Source organism: Anopheles marshallii, chromosome 2 (genome assembly GCF_943734725.1).
Source record: "Anopheles marshallii chromosome 2, idAnoMarsDA_429_01, whole genome shotgun sequence".
In the NCBI taxonomy this organism is placed as follows: Eukaryota; Metazoa; Arthropoda; class Insecta; order Diptera; family Culicidae; genus Anopheles; species Anopheles marshallii.
The window spans coordinates 43,937,919-43,963,253 of NC_071326.1; the positions used below are offsets into that span (position 1 = coordinate 43,937,919).

Here is a 25,335-nt window from a genome sequence, read left to right on the forward strand (position 1 = left end):
AGCAGTGACAACAAGGAGCGCGTTGCGTAAACGCCATCGCTTCCACGAAATGGGAAACATTATCAAATTAATCGAACCGATCGTTGCTAGCCATTTGTTTTGGTCAGGGAAAACTAATTGATTGAAAAATGAGCTGTGGAAGCGTTTGAAAAATGTTTTTCGAAAGCATCCAATCGGCATGTACACGGTTATGTGTGTCTTAGGTCTCTCGTGCTCTCTTTTCTCTATCCCGCAGCCAGTTGCGCTTCGTCTAGACAAGCACGATAAATATTTATATCATCATAACGAAACCACTACGCATCGCTTCGTCAGCGTCATCGGGCACAGTGAAAGCAATGTGTGTTTAGATAAGAAGTTCGAATGGTCGCAAGTTGCGTTTGGTCGCTCCGATCGCGGATGGGAAGATGGAATGTACTGCTGCAGGTTGTTGCGAACAGAGTAAACACGCTTCGAAGCATAAGTTCCCGAGAGCCAAAAAAAAACACACACACAAAAACCGACCATTGTAATTCTAGTGGTTTGTTGTGGTTCTGGCGGGGGAAACCGGATGCCGGATGGAAGAAAGCTAAACTGCAATCATAATCGTAAAAAAGCCAATTTTACTTGTGGAGTTTTTGCGCTTAAACGCCCAAACGGAATGCGCGATAGAAAGTTTGGCTGACGAAATTTGAAGCGCAAGAGTTAGCATCATGATTTAGCTCACCCCTATCGGTAGGGTGCGATAACATAGTTCTGTTTTGTGTTGTTGATTTCTTTAGGTGTTTTTGTTTTTCTCTGGCGCAAGGAGGAAAATCGGAGTGGGGAAATATCTCGCATCTTAATGTTTGGTACGGTGAAATTATGGAAAAATTTCACCCCAGGAAAAGCGTATTTTGCAGAATGCAAAAATCGATTTTTTGCGGTACAATAATGTTTGGTGGGGAAAATGGTTTAACCGCCGATAACCAGTCAGCGATAAGATTCGATCACCCGAAAGTGTGCAAGCTTTGCGTCACCTCCCGGTTGTTCCTTGTGCGCGTGTGTGTGTGTGTCGTTTCCGTCGTTTCTGTGCGGCGTGGAAAAGCATAGGAAAAGCAATCAAAGTAAACGAAATGCACCATGCTTTTGGCATCAAGTCAAAGCCAAGATACCATTTTCAATTCCTGGCATTATCCATTTAAGGCGTTTTATATTTTTCTTCCCCTTTATGTTGTTGTTGCTTCATTCATTACTGTCTACGCTGGTGCTAGTACCGAATGGTAGTGACAAAACGGGTTTTTTTTTTCCATTCCACCCCATTGCAACGCAGTCATCAAATCAGATTCAAAAGCTCCTAAGCTCTAATGGCTCAAAACTCATCCAGTTTTATGTGTATCTTGCTTTTCGTTTGCAGTCGATTCAATCCGATATTTTGTTCGCGTTAAACCCGACCAACTTCGAAGGCCAAGCCCGGAGCCCCGCACCGTGTCATCTTTGCTGGAAGCGGCTTACAGTAAGGACAACCGAAGCAGAAACAAAGCTTCACCGTATGTGTGTACGGTACGGTACGGCGAACTGTGTGCGAGTGATTAGTGTGCGAGCAGAACGGTGGCATAGCAGGGCGAGTGAAAATCCCGATGACGCCCGGAACGCCCGCGACTGATCGGAAATAAAGAAATTTAATCCTTTCACGCCTTTCCGTCCGGGTGTAATTAAGTGCTTAACGTGTGTTTGTGTGGGTGTGTGTACTGCGGGTCGTTTAGCTCGCTGTGACTGTGTGTTTGTGTGCCCCTGTGTGGTTCTCGAACAAGAAGAAAAGTTCTTCTGTCCTCAGAAAAATCGTCCACCATTGCTAGTCTGCTCCCAGTTTCATCCGATGAGGCACACGATGAAGCTGCTGGTAGGATTTTTGTTCATCTTCGCAGTCAATTTCCCCATCGGTAAGTAGCACTTTGCTGGAAGGTACAATGCGTACAAGTATTGATCATTTTTTCTCATTTAGCACCAACCATGCCTTAGAATATTCCAGTTTTGTTTGCTCTTTTCGTCGATATTCACCGTCATCGAAATAGTTGTAGCACGGTCTATTATCCAAGCGCTTAGCGATAAGTCGCTGTAAGTGAGCGCAGCCGTACAGTTAGTAGAGAAAACCATCTTTTTTCCAGCATGTCGTGACACTATTGAACTGAGCCGACACACAGAACCGAAGGAAGTGGATTTCCTTTGACTCTTATTTCCGGCAACCGTGCAGGCTAAAGTGGTTTGCCGCACCAAAGTGTGTGGTCGTACCATGTTGAAAGTCGCTTTCATAAACAAATGCAAACTTATAAGGGTGGAAAATAGGAAGTCGTTCTCACCGACAAAGATCGTCCTTTGTAGAGCTGGTAGTGTTAAAACTATGGCGGAAGCATCCGTCCAGATAATAAGCTATGTGGTGGAGTTGAAGTGTTCTTTAGAAGTTGTAAGAGAACAGCAGACGTAAAGAATAAAAACAAACCCAAAACAATAGCTTTACTTAAAAGAGCCGCCATAGCGGCCACATCTGTACGATTGGTTTTATTAAAGGATTCCAGAGCTCAAAATTTGAGCATATCCAAGCTTTAAATGCAGTGTTTCGTAATGTTAGCATTTAGCATCAGCATTTATAGCATTTGAATAATGTTTATCTTGAATAAGGGATACATACTTTTGAGTACACCCACTCCACAGTTCAGATACATTTATATACCTATGTAGTTAGTCGATTTCGGAAGATATTCGTCATAAAGAATCGCTTGTTACTGGTTCATATTTTGCAAAAAATTATTCATATCACGCACTCTACCGAACCAATAATTTCAATGATACGCTTACTTCTAAACAATTTAATTTTATATGTTGAACCAATTTCATTTTATTCGAAAATGAGTAAAATTTTGGAAAAAGAAAACAGCAATAATTATTTTTTTCATATTTTACCAACCCAGATACCATACGTAGACAGATCCAAACGTTCGCATTTGGACGATCGTGAACAGTCGTTCACAACTCGTTACGATTAAATTAAAACATTATCTACATAGACCTGTGCGAATTTAGGCTATGCCCAAGCTTATCAGACAAATTAGAGCAACCAATAATCGCGTTTACAAACGCCTCGGTACTACGTTTGGACAGCCTGGCCCTGAACTCGTGAAACGAATTGTCAACAACGCCGTAATGAAGACGCGATGAGGTCATTCGGCTATGCAATTTATTCCGGAACATGAACTTCATTCATCCAAAACAAAAAAAAAAATAAAAAAACATCGTCCAAAAGAAAAGAAAAACAAAAACCAAACAGTTGGCCAACGTCAGACATCATCGCATCATATTCCATTAAAATGACGAACGATACCTTTGTTTGACATTCAATCATGGTGCGCCGGCATCGGGTTGGCAGGACGGTTGTATGGTGTGATGTAAAGAAGTTGCGTAGGCCTTGAATTTCATGTTCCATGCACTCGCCATCGGTGGTGTGAAGATCGATTTATGTCTTTACCGTGCAGTGAGCTGCTGATGCTGCCGCTTCTGGTTCCATTGTCACTCTCGTGGCAATGTTTGCAGAAAGCAAACATAATTTACGTTCCTTCACTTTTGCGGGATAGACAACGAGTTGAGTTAAGTTTTTTTTTCACGGCTTACGATGTAAATGATGTTGCCTTTGGAGGTAAAACGGTTGAACGAAATGTTTATTTTTTTTTTCAAACTCTTTCCACATTCTCAACTACAAAAGTTTTGCAAGTTCAGCTTCAATACAAAAAAGGGATCTTATTTTTATTTCAATTAAATCTGCTATTATTTAACTACACGGCATATCTGTAGAATGTGGATAAAAAATCAACGAATACGACCTTTCCACAAAACCGAGGTGAATCCAATCCCTTGCCGATGGTTAGGTTCCATTGTCCCTTCCATTAAATCGTCTGCCATGCCACGTGACAAGGGTCGGTGTACATTATGCTGCTTATGACGTACAGATTTCAAGCAATATCACCTGGATTGCATGATCATTGAATACACACCAGTGGGATATTTTGTAAATCATACAAATCAGCAGGACAACTTGATGGACAGTGGCACAATGAAGAAGGTATCTACTAAAGCGCAGAAATAATTGCTCGATGCTGGATTTTTTGTTGCATACAGCAATTAGTAAAATGTAAGGGAACAAAATTGGGACTTTTTGCATTCTACGCAAAGGTATAGGTATATAAATGAGGAGGAACGCAGAACTGAATACTGGGGGACTTGCGAGAAAAAAGAGAATCATTCGTTTTGTGGACTAACTTTTCATAAAAGGAGAAAAACTTTGTACATTTCAGAAGTAATATTTTCCTCCGTAAAAAATTTCAATCGAAGGAAGGAAATCCGTTATTTACTTGGGGTACCATTTACTAATCAAACATATCATGCATGTTTGTAGAATAATGTGAATGTGTCCACTTTGTTCGATTTCATTGGAACAGGAAACCTCGAAGCAAACGAGCTCGAACACTGATCGGTTACAGAGAAAACGCGTATTAAAAATAAAAAGTCAAACACACAAACCTTTCGACAATACATAAAATACATCTGTTTGGCTGTATGTGTTGTTCAGCTGCTAGGAAAACAAAGCATGGCCGCGCCTGGAATGCAAAATTTATGGTATGGTTATTTGTTCAAAGCCAATAGTGATGGGTTGAGTGAGAAACGGAACGAAACATCGTACCGAAATAATAAACAATTCGATTTTCCGTTGGTTTTCTGATGCTTCGCTTCCGAAACCGGCCGGCTAATCACTTGACCTTACATTCCTGCTGGAGGAAAAGAACATTCCTTCAATCAGCTCTGCTGCCTTGCATTTCATTTTCCCGAGGAAGCAGGCTTTGCACCTGGGTTCAATTTTGCGTGTTCCACTAACTTTTGAAGCCAATTTTGTGTGTGCGTGTGTGGCTGTTGCGTTCGTCCGCCGCATAGCCATTCGTCATCCGCAGCGTTGGATGGCCAACGCTGAAAGCATAGCCCGTGCTTGGCTTCGTGCGTTTTGGGCCATTGGTCTAATGGAGGTAAATATTTATCCACGTAATCGACCTGAAGGATTATTACTTATTGGCCGATGTGGGGATTCACCGAACGGCGATGATAGTGCCTTAATGAAAAACGGTTCATTTGGCCGCCTCATTCGGTCTGGCGGAACACGATCGGACAATGAGTGACGAAGGAAACGGATGGGCGAAAGGAAAACCGTTGAATTATCGTTTTTTGGAAGTGTGAACTAACGAGCCGCCGCTTTACGCTTCACGCGATGAAAAGAATCGCTTTTGATCTTATCGGGAAAATGGCAGTTTTTCCGTCTGGCGGAAACACCATACCAACAGGTTGCCAACAGGTTGCACTAATGGATGGGTATTTCAACGTTACTGTTGGGTTGTTTAGCGAGCGTAATGCGTACTTCGGGCATATTTTGATAAACCCAAATGATATTTCCATGGGGGAAAAAAGGTCATATTCCATCCTTGCTCTCAAAAATTCCCAATTATCTTTATTGCCAAGGTTATGGCCGTACGATGTTTGTATTTCGGTGTGATAATGCTAACGGGTTTCCTGTGATGGTGACTAAGGCATAAGGTTTTGGTGGATGAATGCAAAGTAAACGTGTACCAATTAGTTCTACAACGCAATAGCGAAACTGAATAGTAACGTTAATTTTGAATAATATTTATTTGCCTTTTACTGTTATAAAGATTTAGTATTTATCACATTTATTTTATTTTTATAATATTATTTATTAAACATTGCTTGTGGATGAAAATGAATGTGAACCGGTGCCTGTACTATAATTTACCTGAAAACTGTTAAGAAAATTCCCCTTTCTCCTTAAATTATGCACCTTGAGTTAGGAAAATCATATTGATATCTCATATCGATCATCATACTGATAAAATATGTAATTTTAAACTTTTCACCATCGCATCAATCATGAAAAGGATTTACTAACAGAGGGATTGCATACCTTTGGGCGTTATAATCCACTGACCTGTAGTTATGTATTGCTGGTTACTAAGCCTCTTGGGCATGAAACGCACATTCATAAGATATTAAACCAATTTTATTTCATCACGCTTAGTGTTTTCCCATTTCATACAAATTATATTAACCATTTATGCACTATCCTGAAACCCCCGCAGCAAACATCTTGGTACACAACAAACAATCAGGCAAGAACGAACGTTCCTTTTTCCGCTCCCTTAGGACTTGGAAGTTTCTGCTACACAACATCTTGACGCGAGTCTAGTTTGACGCTAGCATGAGCTGACCTAATCCGATCAGTAAATTGTAAATTACCATCAAGCGCACCACTGCACTGACACGCGTTTTTGCTGCACTGCGTCCAGGGTCTCATTTTGCATAACCGAAAACAAGCAAGGCCGAGAAAATAATCTCTTTGTCCGCGCTCGTTTTTTCCCGAGTGTACCACGCAAAACAACAATGGGAAAAAAAATAAGAGACAATCTTTCGCATGGACTTGCCGGCGTAATCTGAAACATTGCCGGTCCGAGAATAGCTTCAGCGGTGGATGCATTTGAAACTTGTTGAATAAAAATACAATCCCTCGCGGTCAGTTCCGGCGTTGCGCTCATCTTTCCGACCGGTTTGACGTCAAGTGAGGTTTTGTTCACCATTTTTTTTGAAGTGGTTTTTTTGGTTCGCCACGTGGATGGAACGAACGACACCGTGGGTCAGTTGCCGGTGACCATGACCACGGTCACTGTAACGGCCGTTGGGTTAGAATCGGTCGGTACGTTTTGTCCAGCACTGCAATAACATTCAACGCTTGACGCAAAAGACGCCCGTGTAATGGTTGCATTATTAAGCATTACATTTGCTGCACGTTCCTTGTCGATGGTATTACATGAAGCCCTCCGAGCGAATTTACGCACGCGATACAAATCGACGGGAGATCGTTGCCTCTGTATTTCAATTATCTGCCTAGACGCACTGGAAAGGGGGGAGGGCCATTTATGTTTGCATATTTATGATTTTTAATACTTCTACTTTGTGGTACTGGGAACAGCGGACAAAATGATCTGCTTCAAGGATGCGCTTTACAGTGAATGGTCTCTTTTATGCTGGACTCCTTTTCATGATCTATTATGATTACTTTTCCATAAACTTACGATTCTTGACAGCACATATTTTAGTTTTAATTCATTGGGTAAAGATTTCACCTTTATTTTTTATATTTTATTCAAAATAGGCGTCCATATTATTATAATCATGCCCTGAAATGTATAGGAAAATAACAATTAGTTTATGTGATAAATAGTTGTATTTTTTTTAACGGTAAATAATAACTTTAACATAAATTTACCTGCACGAAAGAAGTTATTCATTCCTAGCCGTAAGCTGGCAGCTGCACAAGTAGGAGCATATTAATAAATTTCCCAATTATCTTCCACAACCATACATCACGAAGGGATGGGTTTTCGTTTCGCGTTGCGATATAAGAGCAACAGCACTATAGCATAAACCCCAAAAGGTTCATGTTTGTCATACTTTGCGCACACGAAGAATCCGGAAGTCGGGAATTGGTCCCGAGTTGGATTTTTACGAGCATAATTACGGTGACCGGTAAGAAAAAAAAACACCCTCACACACAAAAGTGGCTACCGCCTCCATCGTTTTGTCGGACCCGGAATGACTTCATCTGCCCCCGGGGGGAATGACCAGTTGAAGCAATTAAAGCACCGTGGCCCAAAAATTGAACGCCTCTAGTGCAGGGACGAGTGCGTTGTGTCGTAAATTTCCACGATAGTGCGAGTTCGGCCGTTAATTGTTGTTTTCCCGAAAGTCCCACTAACAGCCGTTGGAAGAAAATCCGAGATTGGAATCGTACCAATCTTGTGCTGCCGGTAGTCAATTTAGTCTTTCGACCAGCCTCGTGGTGTGTTAAAAATGAAAATCTGTTAACGCAACTACTACGTAAGCGCAAAAGAATTGTGCGCAGACAAATGGTGGCAATAGTGTAGGAATGGTATTATTTAACACCGACACTCGGGCCGGTTTTTCGCACACGGACACGGCGAAAGCGAGTGAAAAGCTCATGCATAAAATGGATATTCTGATTTATCACTCACATTAGACGGAGCGTCCGGTTCGAGTGTGGGATGTTGTTCCGGCACCCGTTCGGACTCAGCATATTTCTCAGCTCTCGTAAAGCATGTGAACCATCGGTCGAAGGAGGGAACGTTTGGCAGAAACTGATTGTGGTTGTCACTGGACGGAAATAGTCGTGCTTAACTTTTTGGAGCACAGTGCAATAGTCCACAGGGCATGTATCATGGACCTTCCGGGAGCTACAGGCGACTTACAGCGTAACTGCTGCTGAAATTCGACCGCAAATGGATGACCTTCAGATAAGATGCTGGCAATTGCCTAATAAGCACAGTGGCGTGTGGTTCCTTCTTCTGCTCATTTCCTGCTGGGCGTGCGGTTTCCAGTCGTTCCGGCTGGTGCAAAGTTTTACTCCATTCAAGGCAACTGCACACTCGTTTGCACTGTTGCGTTCGTGATGGGACGCCTTCTTCGCAGATGACCTGCTCTGTTGGGGGAATATTGTGTGACCGGTCAAAGGATAATTCGCATGGAAATGATTAAAAGCACACCTAATATTACGTTCGAAAGTCAAACGGTAGTTCACTAGCATAACATTCATCTCTTGTTTCTTTTCCCATCCTCCTGGGAAACCTCGCTTGGGTATACTTTTGAGGCAAACTAATGTGGTACGTGTAAATAAATTGTGTTTTAAATGGTGACATTCGTCGGAAACTGTGTGTGAAAATAAGGTTCAGCAGCACGTCGTTCGTTTCAGGTAATCTGGACCAACGTATGCGTTCCGTGAGTCTCGGAAGTCATTAAGTGTCATTTGCCGTACCGTTCTTTACGCAGATCCAAACCGCAATGTGGGTCAAATGAATAGGGAAGGCATAGTGTGTTCCGTTGGGAAGCCGTCTACGTTAAGCGTCACCGGGTTGGGAATGTTCTTGGCTGATGGAAGCAGAAGCGATTCATTCGTTACACGCGAAAGGATATTTAGAAAGTGACTCCATGGAACGTTTGGTTCGTTGATTAGTATAAGTGGGTTAATTAGGCGCATAGACTGATTATAGGAAGTGAAAGAGAAAGTTGATGCAACTAATTGACTTGTACGAAGCTTTTGTTGTGCGAAACAACTCTGTAAAAGTTGGGATTTCCGCCAGCAATTAATTAATTAAATTAAACTTATAAGCTGTTACATTTTTCAAGGTAATTTTCACCGAAGTATTAAATTTCATCTGCCGTTTCCTAGAAAAGGTACAGCAATTTTACGCATGGAATTCGATTGTTTTCCATTGCTTAAAATGCCCACAAAACATGTATGTGACGTTGGGCTCTGTTAGGGTAGCTGGTCGCGCTGTTAACATCCTGTTGGCCATGTTCGATTTTTCGAATGCGGGCCCATAAAGTTTGTTGATGAATCGCTCTACGCACACGGATAAAAGAATTGCCTCCAGTGCAATATCTTTCGTAGCCGGTAGAGTGTATTTTTTTTTCGCAACGATACAGACCCCGGAGCCTTTCACATGCAAGCTGTTCCTCAACCGTCCACCAACTGTTGACCTAAATCGGTAGGAAAACGTCAAACAACGCATAGCGCAAAGGATCATATTGTGATAACATTGTAGGGGTGTGTGAACCGTAACCATATGCTCCCTGTCACCAAGCAATTCTGTTCGATTGGTCACAACTGACACCAGTGCAACGTTATTTTTGGGGAACAAATAACCAAAATTGAACTAGCTATTTTTGATGTTGATTTCATAAAACTTTCTGTGACTTTAACATTTAAGCGTACATGACCAAATACGATTCGAATTCTGCAGAATACTTTATGTCAATAACGACGCAACAACTTTAAATATAATTTATTGCTTAATACTACGTACTACGTACGTACTTTAAGCCTCAATGAAAGACTAAATTATTCAAATTATTTCACATCATTGAATACTCGATGACGCACAATCTATTTGCCTCAATAATGACTGTCAGATTTCGTAACTCTGTTCCGAACTAGGCTGGGCGGGTAGAGATATCAATTATGCGTATGCTTCGTAATGTGAAAAGAAGTATTCGATCTCTGAACACTCAATATAAACAGTATTGCAAAGGGAATAGGATTTACGCAAAATTTCAAGAGTCGCTAATTTCCCTGGCACGCTTCATCTGCAGTATTTTTGAATTTCTGGCTGTATTTAATAAAACCAATTAGCATACGCACCTAAGTCCTTTATCAAGACATACAAATCTTATTTCATGGGAAATAAAATTGAATTTAGCGTTCATGTATTGAAACAATCGTAATGAGCTTACCGAAAGCTACAAATAGATGCCGCGGCTTAGCTTGCTGATACAACCGAAATCGTCCATCCATCCGTTGACAGCAACGCGGTTGCACTGATTCAATTTATTCTTTGCTTCCCTTCCAGCATCCAGCACGTTGCGCCGTGCATTGGTTCTGCCCGAGACGGAGTACGAAAGAATTCTGGAACAGTCTGGACCGGCGAACCGGAATGCCGTCAGCGTGGATGGTGCTGGGTCGTATCCACCGTTCGGAACAGTGCCGTTTCGCTGTGAGGATGGATACTTCCGGTGCAACAACACGCTTCAGTGCATCGAGCAGAGCAAGAACTGCAACGGATTCCCCGACTGTGACGACGGTTCGGATGAGCTCGAGTGTGGTATGGAATGATGGATTTTTTAGTTTGACCCCGAAAATCCTCTCTGTACAATCAACCCAATTTTGTAGTTTATGTTTGTTTGTTCGGCCTTGCCATTACAGATGATGCCGTTGGAAGGAATTATTATGATCATTACTTCCGCAAGCGACCGGCTGCCATCAACGATCAGCTACCCTACACGACCTGCAGTAAGATGGAGCATTTTGTGTGTAGGAATTAGAGGATACTAACTAGAACATTGCAATGCCTTCTTATCTGCAGGCTGGAATGACGCCAACAATACCTGCAAATGTCGCGGAACGGATGTGCTGTGCGAGTACAAGGGACTCACGTCGTTACCATCGGTACTCACCTCGGAAAACGTCACACTGCTGTAAGTGTGGGCTGAAATCAAATACTTTGCAGATGCGAAAGCTTCATTTCACACTATTGACATGATGGCTGAAGTGACATCTCGCGGGTGTGACCAGGCCAGGGAATGCGGCGCGAATCCCTAAATCATGCTCCCAAGAGATTTGCTAGCACGTGCACGGATTGTTTGATATAATAGAGTCGAAGAACAAAATAGAAATAACCCTTCATTCCGTGCTTTGTTTGTCGTTGCAGCGATCTCACAGGGAATGTGTTTATCGAGCTGAATATGAATGTGTTCCAGCGGTTTCCCGAGCTCAACACATTGTAAGTACACTACCGATCGCATTGAGATTCCATTTGTTTCCCTTTTTCCTACTTCACTATCAGTTTGTTCCGCTAGTTCTTTCCGTAACTGCCATGTGTCACCGTGTCAACATATCCATTGTGCTTGTTTGGATGTTGTCTTGGGATAGAAATGAACTGACCAACGGCAGGACAATCGCCGGTGTTAGAAAGAGTGTCCCTTTCACAGCATTCCCGTCAACTCGAAATCAATTTCATCCATTTTCCATGGAATTATCATCGCATGGATAGCTAGCCCGGAAACGCGTGATGCATGCGACTGGTGCATTGGTCAGTGCATCGGGAAAACAGGATACCGAGAAGCTGCCCCTTCCTTCCGGATGGCGACAATTACGTTAAAAATTACATCACGTACAATTATTGTCCAATCGCCGGACGCTAAGTGTTGCCCTGGGGCACAAAAATAGATCCTCCAGTTACGTTCGGCTCTGTCGCACTCGTTATCAAGCTTGACAGCACGAGTAAGAGCTTAATTAAATCCGCACCAAACAAGAACTTGCGTCCCATTTCACCCTTCACAAACCGTTTCGCCACAAATTGCTTTTTCCTCCTCGGTAGTAACTTTACTGCTCTAACCGTTTCCTTTGTTTGATTTACGCTTTCTTTCTTGTTTTATTTCCGCATTCTCCGGTGGCAGAGTTCTGAGGCACTGTTCGATCGAGCGTATCGAACCGGTCAAGCTGGCCAACAGTATCGACGCGCTGTAAGTATTGGATCACAGTCAAAACGCACATAAATTGAATATATCTCGCTCGCACAGCACAGCACAGCAGGTCCACAAGTGGTGACGGTTATGTTATGGGCGGGGGTTAATTGATAGATTTTTCCTGGCAAATAGACCACTCGATTGTGCCTTCTTTGCAGGAAAAAACGGTTCACTGTATGATTCCATTAGGGACAGCGCAAGCATTAATAGAACGCATGGCGAAGAATGTTCCTTTATTTCATGCTGAAGAGTTGTTTGCATTCAATGAGACGCAAAGATAATACGTACGGCCTTAATTTGTGTGTGTCCATCAAAAGCAGAGTTGGTCCTACTGGAATTGTGGCAGAAAAATATCTGCAATGCGCACGATAACGATGCTTTGCCCGAATGGTAGGTTTTCTTCGTAAATAAAGCGTCTCTTATTTTTAATTGACGCTTATACAATTGAGTTTGCAGCTGTTTGTTTGAAAGTCAAATAAATGTTCACCTCTTTGCCTACGTGGTTGGCTACACTCATTACAATACTATAATTTTCCTTCACCCTGTCTCATCGCAATCGTTTCGTTCGTTGGTACACTGCGCCGTCTCCACAACTATTCGCATTAGTTTCCGTGTCTTATTGAACAACGCCATAAAAAGCCATTGCACACAGGCAAGCGGCTAATAAATTGTGCTACTTTATTGTTCACAAAACTACCCTTCACGCTCGAGACACACGGAAATGTATAGGAAGAGCGCACAGGATACATATTTCTTCATGAGACCACTTGCTTACTGCACCCACCGTAGATCGTTACTGCCAGATGATTCGATTGCAGCGAGAAACATCCGGTGCGTTTATTTGGTTCTCGATGAGAAATTTGGACCCACCTCCAATAGTTTGCGAAAACCTCAGGGACACACATCGTGGATTGCAGTGAGAAGCTCCCTTTTCGTGTAATGCACTTGCATGCCATATGAAATTTTGTTCCGTAACGGTTAGAGGTATATTATTTTAACCGCTCAACAATGGCAATTTGTGGTCACATTGTCCAACTTACCTGCAATGAGGAAAACTGTGGAAGATACAGCACAATTCAACAGTTGGTTTTAGTATCGCTTTCAATGAACAACTGTTTCGTTTAGGGTGCAGTGCACCTTTACAGCTATGCACTCCTCCACAGCCTGGAAGTATGCAATTATTGCAATCATCGTTATCTTTCTAATGGGTCAAGGAAGAACTTAAAGCGTTTTCGATTAGTTACAGCACAGCTGAACGACTTATTTTCACTCTCCTAAGAAATTAAATATCAGCAAAGAATTACACAATTTAATGAACACTTATACTTTAAAAAGGAACAAGTCTTGTTGAAGTAGAAACACAAATAGAATTACGGTTTGTTTCTTGATTAATTTAAATCAATCTACTAAACAAGTAAAAATTGTTTCAACAATATTTTTATTCCATACAAAAATTATATTCATCCGTTACGGCTACCTGGCGAGAGAAGACTGCTAGCTCGACAGCTAAAAATTGTGACCGGTAACTGCCATCCCAACGATACCATGATGGGTGTTAACATTCCTAGAGCATCAGGTGATATGCTAATGCTCTTGAGTTACGTTGTTCCACACGGAACCAGGGTGTCGGATGCTATTCAGCTTGTGTAGCATATCTGTACATTTGTATTTATTTTTATATTTTTTTTATTGTAAATGCGTTTTTGAAAAATGTGTTTCTTGTTTGCACTAAGGTCAGTTCCCATTGTACTTTACGTCGTACGTAACGCTTGAAGTTAGGCAATCTGCCAAACTGTTCCATTCCCAAACATTTCATCGTTTAGCTTTATGTTGATAAAAACCTACCTTCATGGCAACTTCCTGTTTTGATTGTTTTAGACACCTGGACCAGAACGGTTTGACTATGCTGCCGGATATCTTTTTTCCACCCGGGACGTTACTAAGAATACTGTAAGTGTTGTTAAATCTTTTAAAATGTAACAATCACCCCAGGTAACGCTAATGATCAATGTTTGTCGTATGGTGTACCGAAGTGTTCTGAGCGGCAACAGAATTAATCGACTCGGAAGGAAGAACTTTGTCAATTTGGAGTTTCTGGAGGAGCTGTAAGTAAATCATGATGGATGACGGGCATCGTGTCGATTTCAAACTGTCACGTTTGATTTATTTTCTCCCGGCAGTGACTTAAAAGACAACCAGATCGATTCACTCACGGAGGACGTGCTGGTACCGCTGACAAATCTTCGCATACTGTATGTAATCCTTTTTCCCTTTACATCTCAATCATTGTAATCATGGTACGGGGAGTTTCTCCAAAGTTAAACCTTTCGCCATGTTTGTGTATGTCGTTGCAGGTATCTAAATAATAACAGACTACGGAAGTTGGTCCCGGGCATGATACCGCAGCTGGTAACACTGCAAACGCTATCACTGGCGAAGAACCAAATCGAGACGATAGAAGTTAGTGCACTGGATCTTCCGTCGCTGGAACATCTGTAAGTATTTGGTAGCTTGTGCTCTCCGAACCGATACAAAGTTTTCAACTTCAACTTGTGTGTGTATTTCGATTGTTTCAGCTATTTATCGGAGAATTTACTAACCGTGATCCGAAACGACACGTTCGGCAACCTAACGAATTTAGTAGGATTGTACGTAAACCATTGTTGCATGAAATGTCATCTCATTGCACTATCCTGACTAATGCCATTTTCGTGTTTTATGGACAGATTTTTAAATAGCAACAAATTAGCCCATTTCGAGCTGGATGCGTTCAGCGGCATTGCCAAACTGGCAACACTGTAAGTATGAGCCGTATGCAGCTGGACAGGATAGTAATCATGTACCGCGCACTATCATTGCTCCTCTCTTCTATTGTCATTTGCATCCGGGTTACTGGGTTGGTGTAGAAACCTGCAAGGAAACAAATTTGACCGAATCGATCGGCGCGTGCTGGATAACCTCACCAACCTGCACCACATGTACGTATCGCAGGATGGAGTTTGTTCGTAGCAAACAATTTGTATGTGTGTGCGTGTGTGGGCGGAAGTGTTCCCCCAAAATGCTCATCATTCATTTACCGTTTGGCAGACATTTCACCGAATTTCGTCACTGCAAGGCCGCCCTGCACGTGCGTGTCTGCGAGCCGCAAGGCGACGGTATCAGCAGCAACCGCCATCTGCTCGACAATCCAGTGCTGCGAGCCAGGTATGCACGGTGTGGAGGGGAACAGAATGGAAAACATTACCACCAGTTTCGGTTCATTTGGCAAACATATCGAAATGCGTTTCAAATAGGCGTTTATTTGCCAAACGACATGCTTGAGCTATTTCTTAGCAGCACATCTTATTCGACAGTCAGTCACGCGTGTGATTACGAAGTATGGGAAAAATTCAGCCAAAACTCATTGGGAGGTGTTTAATTAAAATTTTAATTATCTTCTCGCGCCAAGAAGCGGCACCGCATTTTCGTGCAAGACACGTACTGCCGACTTTGTCAATGTGTCTCAACGCTGGGTGGCTTTCTTAATGAGATATTAATTTTATTCTTTCCACCATTTTCGATTGCATTTTTCTGTAATGCATCACGTTTTCTGACGCGCTTTGGCAGTGTGTGGATAATGGCGGCGGTAGGTATTGTCGGGAATTTGCTCGTTCTGTTCGGTCGCTACATGGTCGGATCGCGCAGTAGTCAAGCGCACGCAGAACATTCGCTCTACTTGCGCCATCTAGCGGCAAGCGATCTACTAATGGGTGTCTACCTTGGGATCATAGCAACCGCTGACATTATCTTCAGGTAGGTGTATGTGTGTGTGTGTATGTTTCTGTAGAATATCAAATGCGTTTATAAGCGTTAATTTTCTGTTTCAGAGGTGAATACCTTACGCACGACGAAGAATGGCGCATGAGTTCGATCTGTGCGTTTAGTGGCTTTCTGAGCACACTTAGCTGCCAATCGTCGACACTGCTGCTGACACTCGTCACCTGGGACCGGCTAGTGTCCGTAACGCGCCCACTTTACCAACGTTCGAGCAGCAAAACGCGTGTCATCTTGCGGCTAGCGTTACTGTGGGGTATTGCAACGGCCGCAGCAGTCGCCCCACTGTCCGCGACGGAGTACTTCGGACCACACTTCTACGGCAGCAATGGTGTGTGCCTGTCCGTGCACATTCACGACCCGTACGCGATGGGCTGGGAGTATTCGGCCGGGTTGTTCATACTGGTGAATACGGTTTCGCTGCTGTTCATCGGCATCTCGTACCTGAGGATGCTGCAGGCCATTCGTGTGTCACGCAACGAAACCCGCAACACACTGAACTGCCGGGAAAAGGTGGTCGCCAGAAGGTAAGGTTGCATTCGGTTCAATCACTGCCAGCTAACCAACGGAGGAGGAAGCTGACCGGTGTTTGGGCTAATCATAACAGCAAGCTCAACCGACAAACGAGCGCCTTCCGAGAGTTAGTATCGTCATGCATAATTCCACCAGCTAATACAGCCGGTTGGTCCGGTTTTTATCACCACAGGTTCGCCATCATCGTTGCAACCGATTGTGTCTGCTGGATGCCGGTGATTGTGGTGAAATTAGTTGCATTGGCAGGTAAGTGACATGCAATGGGTGGACATACTGGATCGATACTGCAGTATGGGTGGAAGGGTACGGAGTTTATAAATTTTATTTGTTGCTTTCTTGGGAAAAGATTGAGGGCGTAGGAAAACATCCCCGGCTAACGATACGCTTCACATGTTGAAAATAAGGCATGAAAGCCATTGGGACTGCAGGGCTTATGCATAATACTAATTTGCATTGTTTGCTAAATGTAGAAGCTATCAGCTGCTCAGTTGCAAATTTGAAAAGCTCATTTGAATTTCATTGTGCAATCGTGGTGGGTTGATTACTTCCTAGTTGTTTTAAAGTGGGTATGAGAATTTTTGAGCAAAAAAGCAAAAGTTAGCTATTTGTTTTATACCATGAAATAATAAAGGCTTTGGCCCTACGTCGTGTTTTACAAAGTTCATTTTAAAAAATTCGCCGATCTAACAAAAACGAACTGGCCGGAACCAATGTTCACTCAAAATCCTTTTCTTCTTCTTCTTCTTCTTCTTCTGTCAAAAGCTGACGTCTCCTACTCGCCAGGTTCTATCTCTCTCTCTATTCTATTTGACACTTCGACGTCAAACAATTTTAAAACCAAAATATTTCCCTTTTTATAAGATGATCACGGAACATGGGTTTGTTGCAGTAAGTTTAAATTTGTTGCAAACAATGGAGACGCCTGGTCTTTTGTTTCCAGGAAGAATTACCCACGTGTTATATTCGTCGAATATACAGCACTGCGCAAAAAAAGAGGAATAGAACTAGAAGTTCAGCAAACCAGGTCAAACAATTTTCACACCTGTTATTTAATTTTCATTCTTCATCGAAGACAATATGGCGGTTCCTGTGCGTATTATGCGTCCCAACTTACATTTCGGTTCCACTACTAGCCCTCCAACACCAATTAGCCTTAGGGTTGAGCAAGCCGATGGAAAAACCTTGTCACTGGTCGGCGAAGAAATTAGTTGCGTCTGAAAGCTGTCTCCAAACCGTCCAACCTAATTTCTCTCAAGGAAATCCCATTTCCATTCCATCAGCTTGGGTGACCAAAAGTGCCGGATAATAATTTCTGTTCCAAATTTCCAATTCGAGAAAGCACCAGCATTATAATAAAAGCTACCAAAACCATTGCCAAACACACGAGAAAAGTTGGTATTTTCTTTGAAGTTTTATTTTTCTATGTGGCAACACATTTTGCGGTCCGCCACCAGGACGATGTCATTGAGACGAAAAAGAAGTAAATTCTGTCTGTTCTGTTCTGTTTGTGTTTCGAATTTTTACATCTAGCGTAAAACAATTTAATCTTCATCAGGAAACTGGACGGCCAGTTTTTTGGTTTAGGGGCTGTACCGCAGTAAAGCGGTGGATCTTCCTAATTGAGGTTCTGGTAACATTCAACTGTGGGCTGTGACTGTTTTTCAATTTATTTGCTACGACTGTAACAGCAACGGTTCGTTGTCGTTACGATTGACGCGACAACCATTTCCTCTGTTGCGTTGTTGTAATTATATTCGTTTCGATTGTGAACCATTTTCTAATTTATTTTCCACCAAAGTCACACTATCTGGTGGATGTTTTAGAAGCGATACACCGCCAGCAACCAAGCTGGGGCTTGTGTTTGTTTGCCGAAAACAAGCAAAAATTGTTGCTGCTGTCATTTGCGATCTCAGGCTATGATTTGTTACGTTGAACAGCAGCTACGTTTGCAAGCAGACCGATGCGAAGTGTTCAACAACTTGCAGTCGCTTGTTTGAGTTCAACGATATAAAGTTGATTTATGGTGGTCGATCGGCTTAGAGTTCGCTTTTCGATCCGCTGCATCGAAATAATTAAAGACCTCTTCATTCCGCATCTGCTCGCCAGATGCCTTACGAAGCGTTTTGCCCTAACGGTGATGATGAGGTTACAATTAATTGAATTTCGCTGCGCTATTTCACTATGGCGATGAGCAGAAGCGATGGAAAAACGACTGTCCTTCCCACACACATACATACACACACATGCTTTGGGGACGATGGCACGCTGTCACAATACGGCTTGGTGGTTGAGCTTGAAGGGGAAATAGCTATTCTATTCCTTGTAACGACGGTTCGATTCTCATAGTTGGTCATGCACAGATTGGTTCCACGCTTGTGGATCGGTTCTGGTTTTGGAACCGCACGACATGCATTCACAAACACCAACAAAGCGATGGATTGCATTTGAGTTGCTCGCAAATGCACCACCTGATCGTGGTTTTGTTTACGGCTCAGTAGAGCTGCAATCTGAAACAAACGTTGCTAGTGTGGTGGTTTGAAAATGGCAACAAATATAAATTTTAATTATACATAAAAATACCATTATTTCACCGTAATAGATTATAATGAAATAAGAGATATAAAGGTAATTATCGGTTTTCGGTTATTATCTGTTTCCTCTGGCATGGTTTTATTTGTGATTTACACTGGGACTATGAAGCGGTTTTAGCGTTTAACATTTTTTTCAAATTCACATTAAATCAATTTTAATTTAGATTAATAGGATTCATTTAGGTATTTCTTACTTTGTATTTGCCTTTGTAGTTTATACCATGATATACTTGGTAATTAAATACATAGACAATGAAATAAAATAGGGGGAAAGAAGGATGGATTATACCAAAATTTAGTTGCTCTGTATGCATGATGTTTGTTTGAAGGTTTTTCGAGGGTCCATGAAATTCATTTAATTATTAGTTATCTTAAATAAATTACAAAAAATAATTTCATTTGAAAATCTTCAATTAAAACCCCCCATACGGTCGCCAAACTAACAGCAGATTGAAAGCTGAACCAAACAAATCATTAATGTTCGCTAATTTGTTTCACATATACCGTCTTTAGAATAAAGCTGTTCAACTTAAGTGCAGCCAGAATTGTGTTAATTCTTAAATTAAAATGAAGCGTTATCATAACGACCATTATAGAACTATAATATAAATATTCAGTCATAATTTCGTCAAAAAATACCATTTAAAAAAGGAATATAAAAAGTGCTTATAAATGGATACCAAAGTACTTGAAAAGGATGGAAACCAAACTAATGTAAATTATGATTCATATAATAATTTAAATTAATATTGTCATTTCCGCACTAAACAAATCAACGGATAATTTTACTCGCGTGATGTAAAATACACCAGCACAGGAGATAGGAAAAACACATCATATATTTCACATCACATAGGCACATGAGCGGGAAGCGTTTTGTCATACTTACGGTCCTAACGCTTAGGCTGTACTTAAACTTTGTGGTAGTGGCAAATACAAATTCGTCCCGTTATTACTGTACAGCATGATGAAATATTTCCCAGCTGAAAAAGGAGCAGAAAAACGAAAGCAAAACTGTTTGCGCCGGTGATCTCTTTTGCACAAAACGATGAACGTTCAAACAAGACGAACGTTGCATGTGTGGGAGAGAAGGCTTGGCAAGAGAGAAGAATTGAGGGACAGCACAATTACCCTACAAAATCGGAAACTGGGGTGGACTCCTTCTTCGCTTTCTCAACCAACACTGGCTGCCCGATCCCACACTAGCGAAGCCATGGCGTGGATTCCGGGACGACGAAACGGAACCATAAATAAAATGGCATTACTCCTATTATCGTGTTACGGGGTTGTGCTTCAGGTTTGCGCCCGTTACCCGTTGGTCCCGTGGATTCTCCCTACGCTGCTTCGTGAGAGTTTTGTTTTTTTTTTCGCGCCTCAAGCCCCTCAACACGATCGTGCGGCTCTTTGGCGAAAGTATTGGTGTAAAGTGCATGAATGGAGACGCCTGGTCGCTTGTGGCGAGCAATGTGAGTTTTGCTCCGAAATCCGGAAACACGAGCGCCCGGCTCGCCGTTGTCGATGGTGTGTAGTTGACTTTTGGACGCTCCCTTCCACGTCACTCATTACCGCACATTGGCCACCAGATGTGGTGAGATGGACTTTAGTTTCGTCCTTTGATCATCAACCACCGATCGGTTGTTAGTGTTAAAGCGGTGGGTTTGTTACAGTTTGGTCTTTTTTCACTTGCTTCTTTGCATTTCCCTCATGCTTCGCTTGCTTTCTTCGTTTCATTCAGCCCAAAAGATCGGCATGGCCGGTCGGCATCTCGTTAGGCAAAACAAGATATGTCACGTATCCGGTAGCATATTTTGGCCCCCAGCCAAAGTGGAATGGTTTTGGTCAGTTTTTGTTTCTCCCACTGCCACGCGTTGGTTCGGTTAGTTTACATGTTTTCGTGTTGCTTTTTATTCCAGCGCTCCCGGTTTTTTTCTGTTCACATTTTGAGGGTTTTAACGCTTTATACCTCGTGCTTGTTTGGGAGATACAATCACTTTAGCATTTTTCGCCTGGGGAAGATACTTTAAAGTAAACAAATGTCATGGCTTATTTTTCTCTTCATAAACTCATTCCCCAGCGATACGACCTGAGTGTGATAATGTAATGCAAGTTATGTTCCTAATTAAGAAGCATTTCTTTTCGCGCCAAAGTTTGTGGTGTTGAAGCGATAAAAACGCTACAGTGGTTGTACCAGATCACCTGTAAATGCGTCATTCTACGTGGATTTCATCATTTATCACAATTATGCCACCAAACATTGCAAGTTCTTATCTTCATCTTGCAATTCTCCAAACATTTCGCATGATTAATGAACAAATTTCATCCTCCAGAGTATGCTCCAGTCACACGTTAATCGCATCACCCATTCTTCGTCCTACGTTGAAGGACAATAGTTTCGGCAAGGCTTATCGCGACTTCACACACGATCACAATTGCACACGCACACACTGGCAGCAACTCCCATGGTGGGATTTGCATGATAGCATCTTCTTGCGTTACATCGTACAAAACCGCAAAAGTGTTGGGCAGACGCGTGAAATATTAGACCACAATTTTCCTTCATCGATAAGTTTTGAGTGACATGCGTGTGATTCATTCGGACGCGACAGGATGTAGGCGTAAAAAAAAGGCGAGTGAAGTGTGACAATCATTAGTCATGTTTGCTATGGGGAGGAAAATGTCCCCATGCTAGCTGTATTCGATATTAATTGAATGCATCGTTAGAGAGTTTGGGTCTGTCTGGGTCGAAACCTTCCAGAAGTGAAGTTTGTCGCTCTACCGCAATTGAATTTATTACACGGGGAAAATGTTACTACCAGATGGAATCCGATGCACCGCAAACTTTGCTTTATTGCATTGAGAGACATTTCTCGCCACTCCTTATGGTGTGACTGCTTCGCCATTACCTCAAATAAGAAATGCAAATAAGGGAACCATTCGGTCACGCTCGCTTGTCGTTAGTTGGTACGTGTTTCTCTGTACTGTTTCGCTTTTCTTTTAGGGTATGAAATTTCTCCTTCCCTGTATGCGTGGCTGGCGGTACTGGTACTTCCCATCAATTCCGCCCTCAATCCCGTATTGTACACACTGACGACGGCACAGTTTAAGCAACAGGTAAGTTCGTTAGCTTTAAATGAAACATGACAATAAGTAGTAAAAATGTATGCTTCTTTCATTTGGAAACGTGTACCGTTGATATTCGTTTTTCAAATTCAAGAGTAAATACTGATTTGCAACGGAAGGAGACAAACACAGTTCGTGCCATAGTTTTAAGGCCAGTGTTTATTTCCGAATTTAGATAAAGGTGGTATATCAATAGCGACACCGGTCTTCACACGAGAGGAGTAGTCAAAAATCCCATCCGGACCAATCTCCCGTATCAAGAACTGACTATCAGACTACGTGGTAACATTAAGTCTAGTAAGTCAGAATTGACAGGCATGACCTAGAAGGTCGTAACGCCAAGGAAAAAGAAAGGATAGCCGAAAATAATGGTCTACAGTGGTAAACAACAGCTTTGCATGACTTTTGCAAAATTGTACGTACGCTTTTATAATAGTTTTAATCCGGATTGGATTTGGTGCTGGTTTTGTCGTGTGAAAGAAAGTTGCCAATTTCGTCTACGCCATTGGAGCATTCCTTTGAAAACTTAATTTTAAAATATAGATAAAAAAATCAGTGATAACATCATCCACAAATGATGTTCAGAAATTTAACAAACCTTCAAAACTGGTCTCACGCGAATCATTTTTAATGCACCGAAAATGATATAAAACCGATTGTCTAGGTGTTATATTTATATTCAACGTTGTAGAGCTACATGAAATGATTGTTAGTTTTTTACTCTTTTTAATCAAAAACGTTGCATCGCACTTTAATGTTACAAACTAAACTTAATAATAATGTACAAAACTAAGTTTTGCATCTCGTACCATAGTGGAGGTTTCTTTACGATGAAACTGTTATATTATACCTTTCACTATTCTTCGCTAGATGGCGCACCTAATATTCGAATTCCATTTCCAGCTCGCACGCTTCTGCTATTCGCTACCATGTGGCGCTCATCCAGAATACGATTCAGCCATCGACTCGCGGTAAGTGTGGAAGCATCTTCTTACCTGCTTTCTTATTTTTTTGTATCAAAATTTTGCGTCAGAATACTTCGATCTTGCCACGAGTTCAGTTCTTCGTGGGTCGGTATGCTTTCTTGAGCTAGACGCTGAAAGGATATGGCTAATGATGTTTTAATGACTGGGCGGTACATTGTAAACGCGGTATGGAACCGGAGCAGCATAAAATGATTTAGTGAGCATCAATTTGCGAAGGTCCGGATGAAGTGACGCATCCTAACAGATTCTGGCAGTGCGGGACGAGATTTCTCGTGGCGAACGATAATTAACGTTTGATAACAAAAAAATCCTTATAGATCGTTTCTTTCAGCTGTAAAGGATACACAATTTTCATTTTACCTTTCCATCTTAGATGCGTCAAATGAACTGTTTCTTTCCATTGTACAATGAGTTCGCCTTTCGCGAAGGTTGATTATCGTAAGTGAAATTGCCGTCAGCGCCGCTACACAGAGCACGTAGTTTAATCCTTCTTTTTATGTCCAGCGACGTAATCCATCGACCAAGAGGAAACTCTTGCTTTCGGATAAAGGAAAATCGCTGAATCGCTAAGGTGTTGGCTTGATGCAATGCAAGGAAGTATTTTTTTTTTCAGATGTAGAGATGTTATGAACCTGATGGCTTACAGTTTTGAGTCGTTTTTAATAGCTAAGAACGGACTGTATTGTTTGTATAAAGAATTTGTATCATGACCAGCTGCTGACTGATAATAATTCTGTTTCCGTGGTATTGATGCCTTGAAACTGTTTTTTTTTTTTGCACAAACCCCAACTTTAATTTGTGAAAAATATTTTCCTAGAAAGTTAGTCTTCCATAGGAACTCAAGCACGGAGAAAAGCTATAGCAACATAAAATATAGTTCAAGCAAAAACCCAGGAGACAATCAAACTATTAAGCTCTTAAAACATTATATCGAGTAAAACTCCTTCACCAAGTAGTTTTTATTTTTGTATGTAACTGCCTTTACATGACGCCTAAAGTTATACAATTTGCTGTACATAATTATTTTATTACTGCCTGGTTTATAACTTATTTGCGTTATGAAAGATATGGAATGCTTCTTGGGTGTTTTGGTTGAAAATAAATTGAATATTTATTTCCCTTTACATGAAACAAAACTCACCCGACGATATTCGAATGGCACCTTCCAGGAATTCGATGGCGCAGTTTTCTCACAATGGCAGCAAACGTTTGATGAATCGAAGAGTAAGTTATAAACTGAGAAGACTTTAATCCCAACTCCGAAAGGATTGAACTGATTGGTTTATTTGCTGTTTTGTTCATGCTTCCAAACACTTAGGAACGACTCTCCACCAACACGAAGGTGTACGAGTTCAAATAGCAGTTGTCGAATGGCGGAGGCAGTGATCGGCGCAGTGCCCGTGTCCGGCACCGTCCCTCGGACGCATCCGATACGTCCGACCACCGTAACCATCGTCACTGTTTCCTGCCGAATAGTGTTCACCACCAGTCGAAGCAAGCTCACCAGGGTACGGGATCAACGGGAATGTTGCGGGTACCTTCCTCCTTACCATCCTCACCCTCGACGATCATTACCAACATCGAACAGGACCGAGAAGAACGGGACGTACCGATCGAGATGGCGGCACTGGTTGTTTATGATCAGAACGTTTCAAATTCGAATCGCTTTCCCGCGTCGGCTGGAACCGGTCTCACAGTCTACAGCCACAGTCAGGGACAAGGACATATGGGGCCGGCTGGGAACTCTGGACACCGAAAGCATCGGTCGGCTACGGCAGTGCTGATGCTGATGGAACGCTGCTCCAACTCAAGCACGGAAACGTTTGACTTTTAATTAGCGTTTTCTAGTATTGACGAAAGATAAAGGAACGTAGACATGACTGTGATAAACGAATGAAACCCGGAGAGGGAAAACATGACCTTCTCGGTAGGCCTACCCAACGAACAGAAGCGACGAAACCTGCACGGTATGTTGCGTGAAACGGGACATACAAAATTTACCTTCCTAGTACACGGTTAGCCTGTACGCAGCACGTTGAACGATTGTCCGTAACGAGTCTGTTTGTGCGTGCGTATGAGTGTGTATTTTTCCAAACGCTTCCGAGGAGCTTATTTTAACTAAAGGATAG

At 42.1% G+C, this 25,335-nt stretch overlaps 1 protein-coding gene across 1 annotated transcript; it reads left to right on the forward strand.

Moving 5' to 3' along the window:
* The first annotated feature begins 1,834 nt into the window (after nucleotides 1-1,834).
* Nucleotides 1,835-24,566, forward strand: LOC128718738 (relaxin receptor 2-like). Its single transcript, XM_053812358.1, has 21 exons — nucleotides 1,835-1,898; nucleotides 10,488-10,739; nucleotides 10,841-10,927; nucleotides 11,001-11,112; nucleotides 11,346-11,417; nucleotides 12,094-12,159; nucleotides 14,041-14,112; nucleotides 14,196-14,267; nucleotides 14,343-14,414; nucleotides 14,517-14,657; nucleotides 14,739-14,810; nucleotides 14,889-14,960; nucleotides 15,069-15,140; nucleotides 15,250-15,366; nucleotides 15,769-15,954; nucleotides 16,029-16,502; nucleotides 16,682-16,755; nucleotides 22,099-22,211; nucleotides 23,124-23,191; nucleotides 24,376-24,430; nucleotides 24,525-24,566. Exons 1-21 carry the CDS (start codon nucleotides 1,835-1,837, stop codon nucleotides 24,564-24,566), a joined length of 2,355 nt encoding a protein of 784 aa, XP_053668333.1.
* Nucleotides 24,567-25,335: the final 769 nt, after the last annotated feature.

Excerpts from the sequence above, each read along its gene's own strand:
- LOC128718738 (XM_053812358.1), top strand. The coding sequence starts at position 1,835 with ATGAGGCACACGATGAAGCTGCTGGTAGGATTTTTGTTCATCTTCGCA. Across the intron at positions 12,160-14,040 it reads GCCAACAGTATCGACGCGCT|ACACCTGGACCAGAACGGTT; the intron begins GTAAGTATTGGA and ends TGATTGTTTTAG. Across the intron at positions 15,955-16,028 it reads ACCGCTGACATTATCTTCAG|AGGTGAATACCTTACGCACG; the intron begins GTAGGTGTATGT and ends TTTCTGTTTCAG.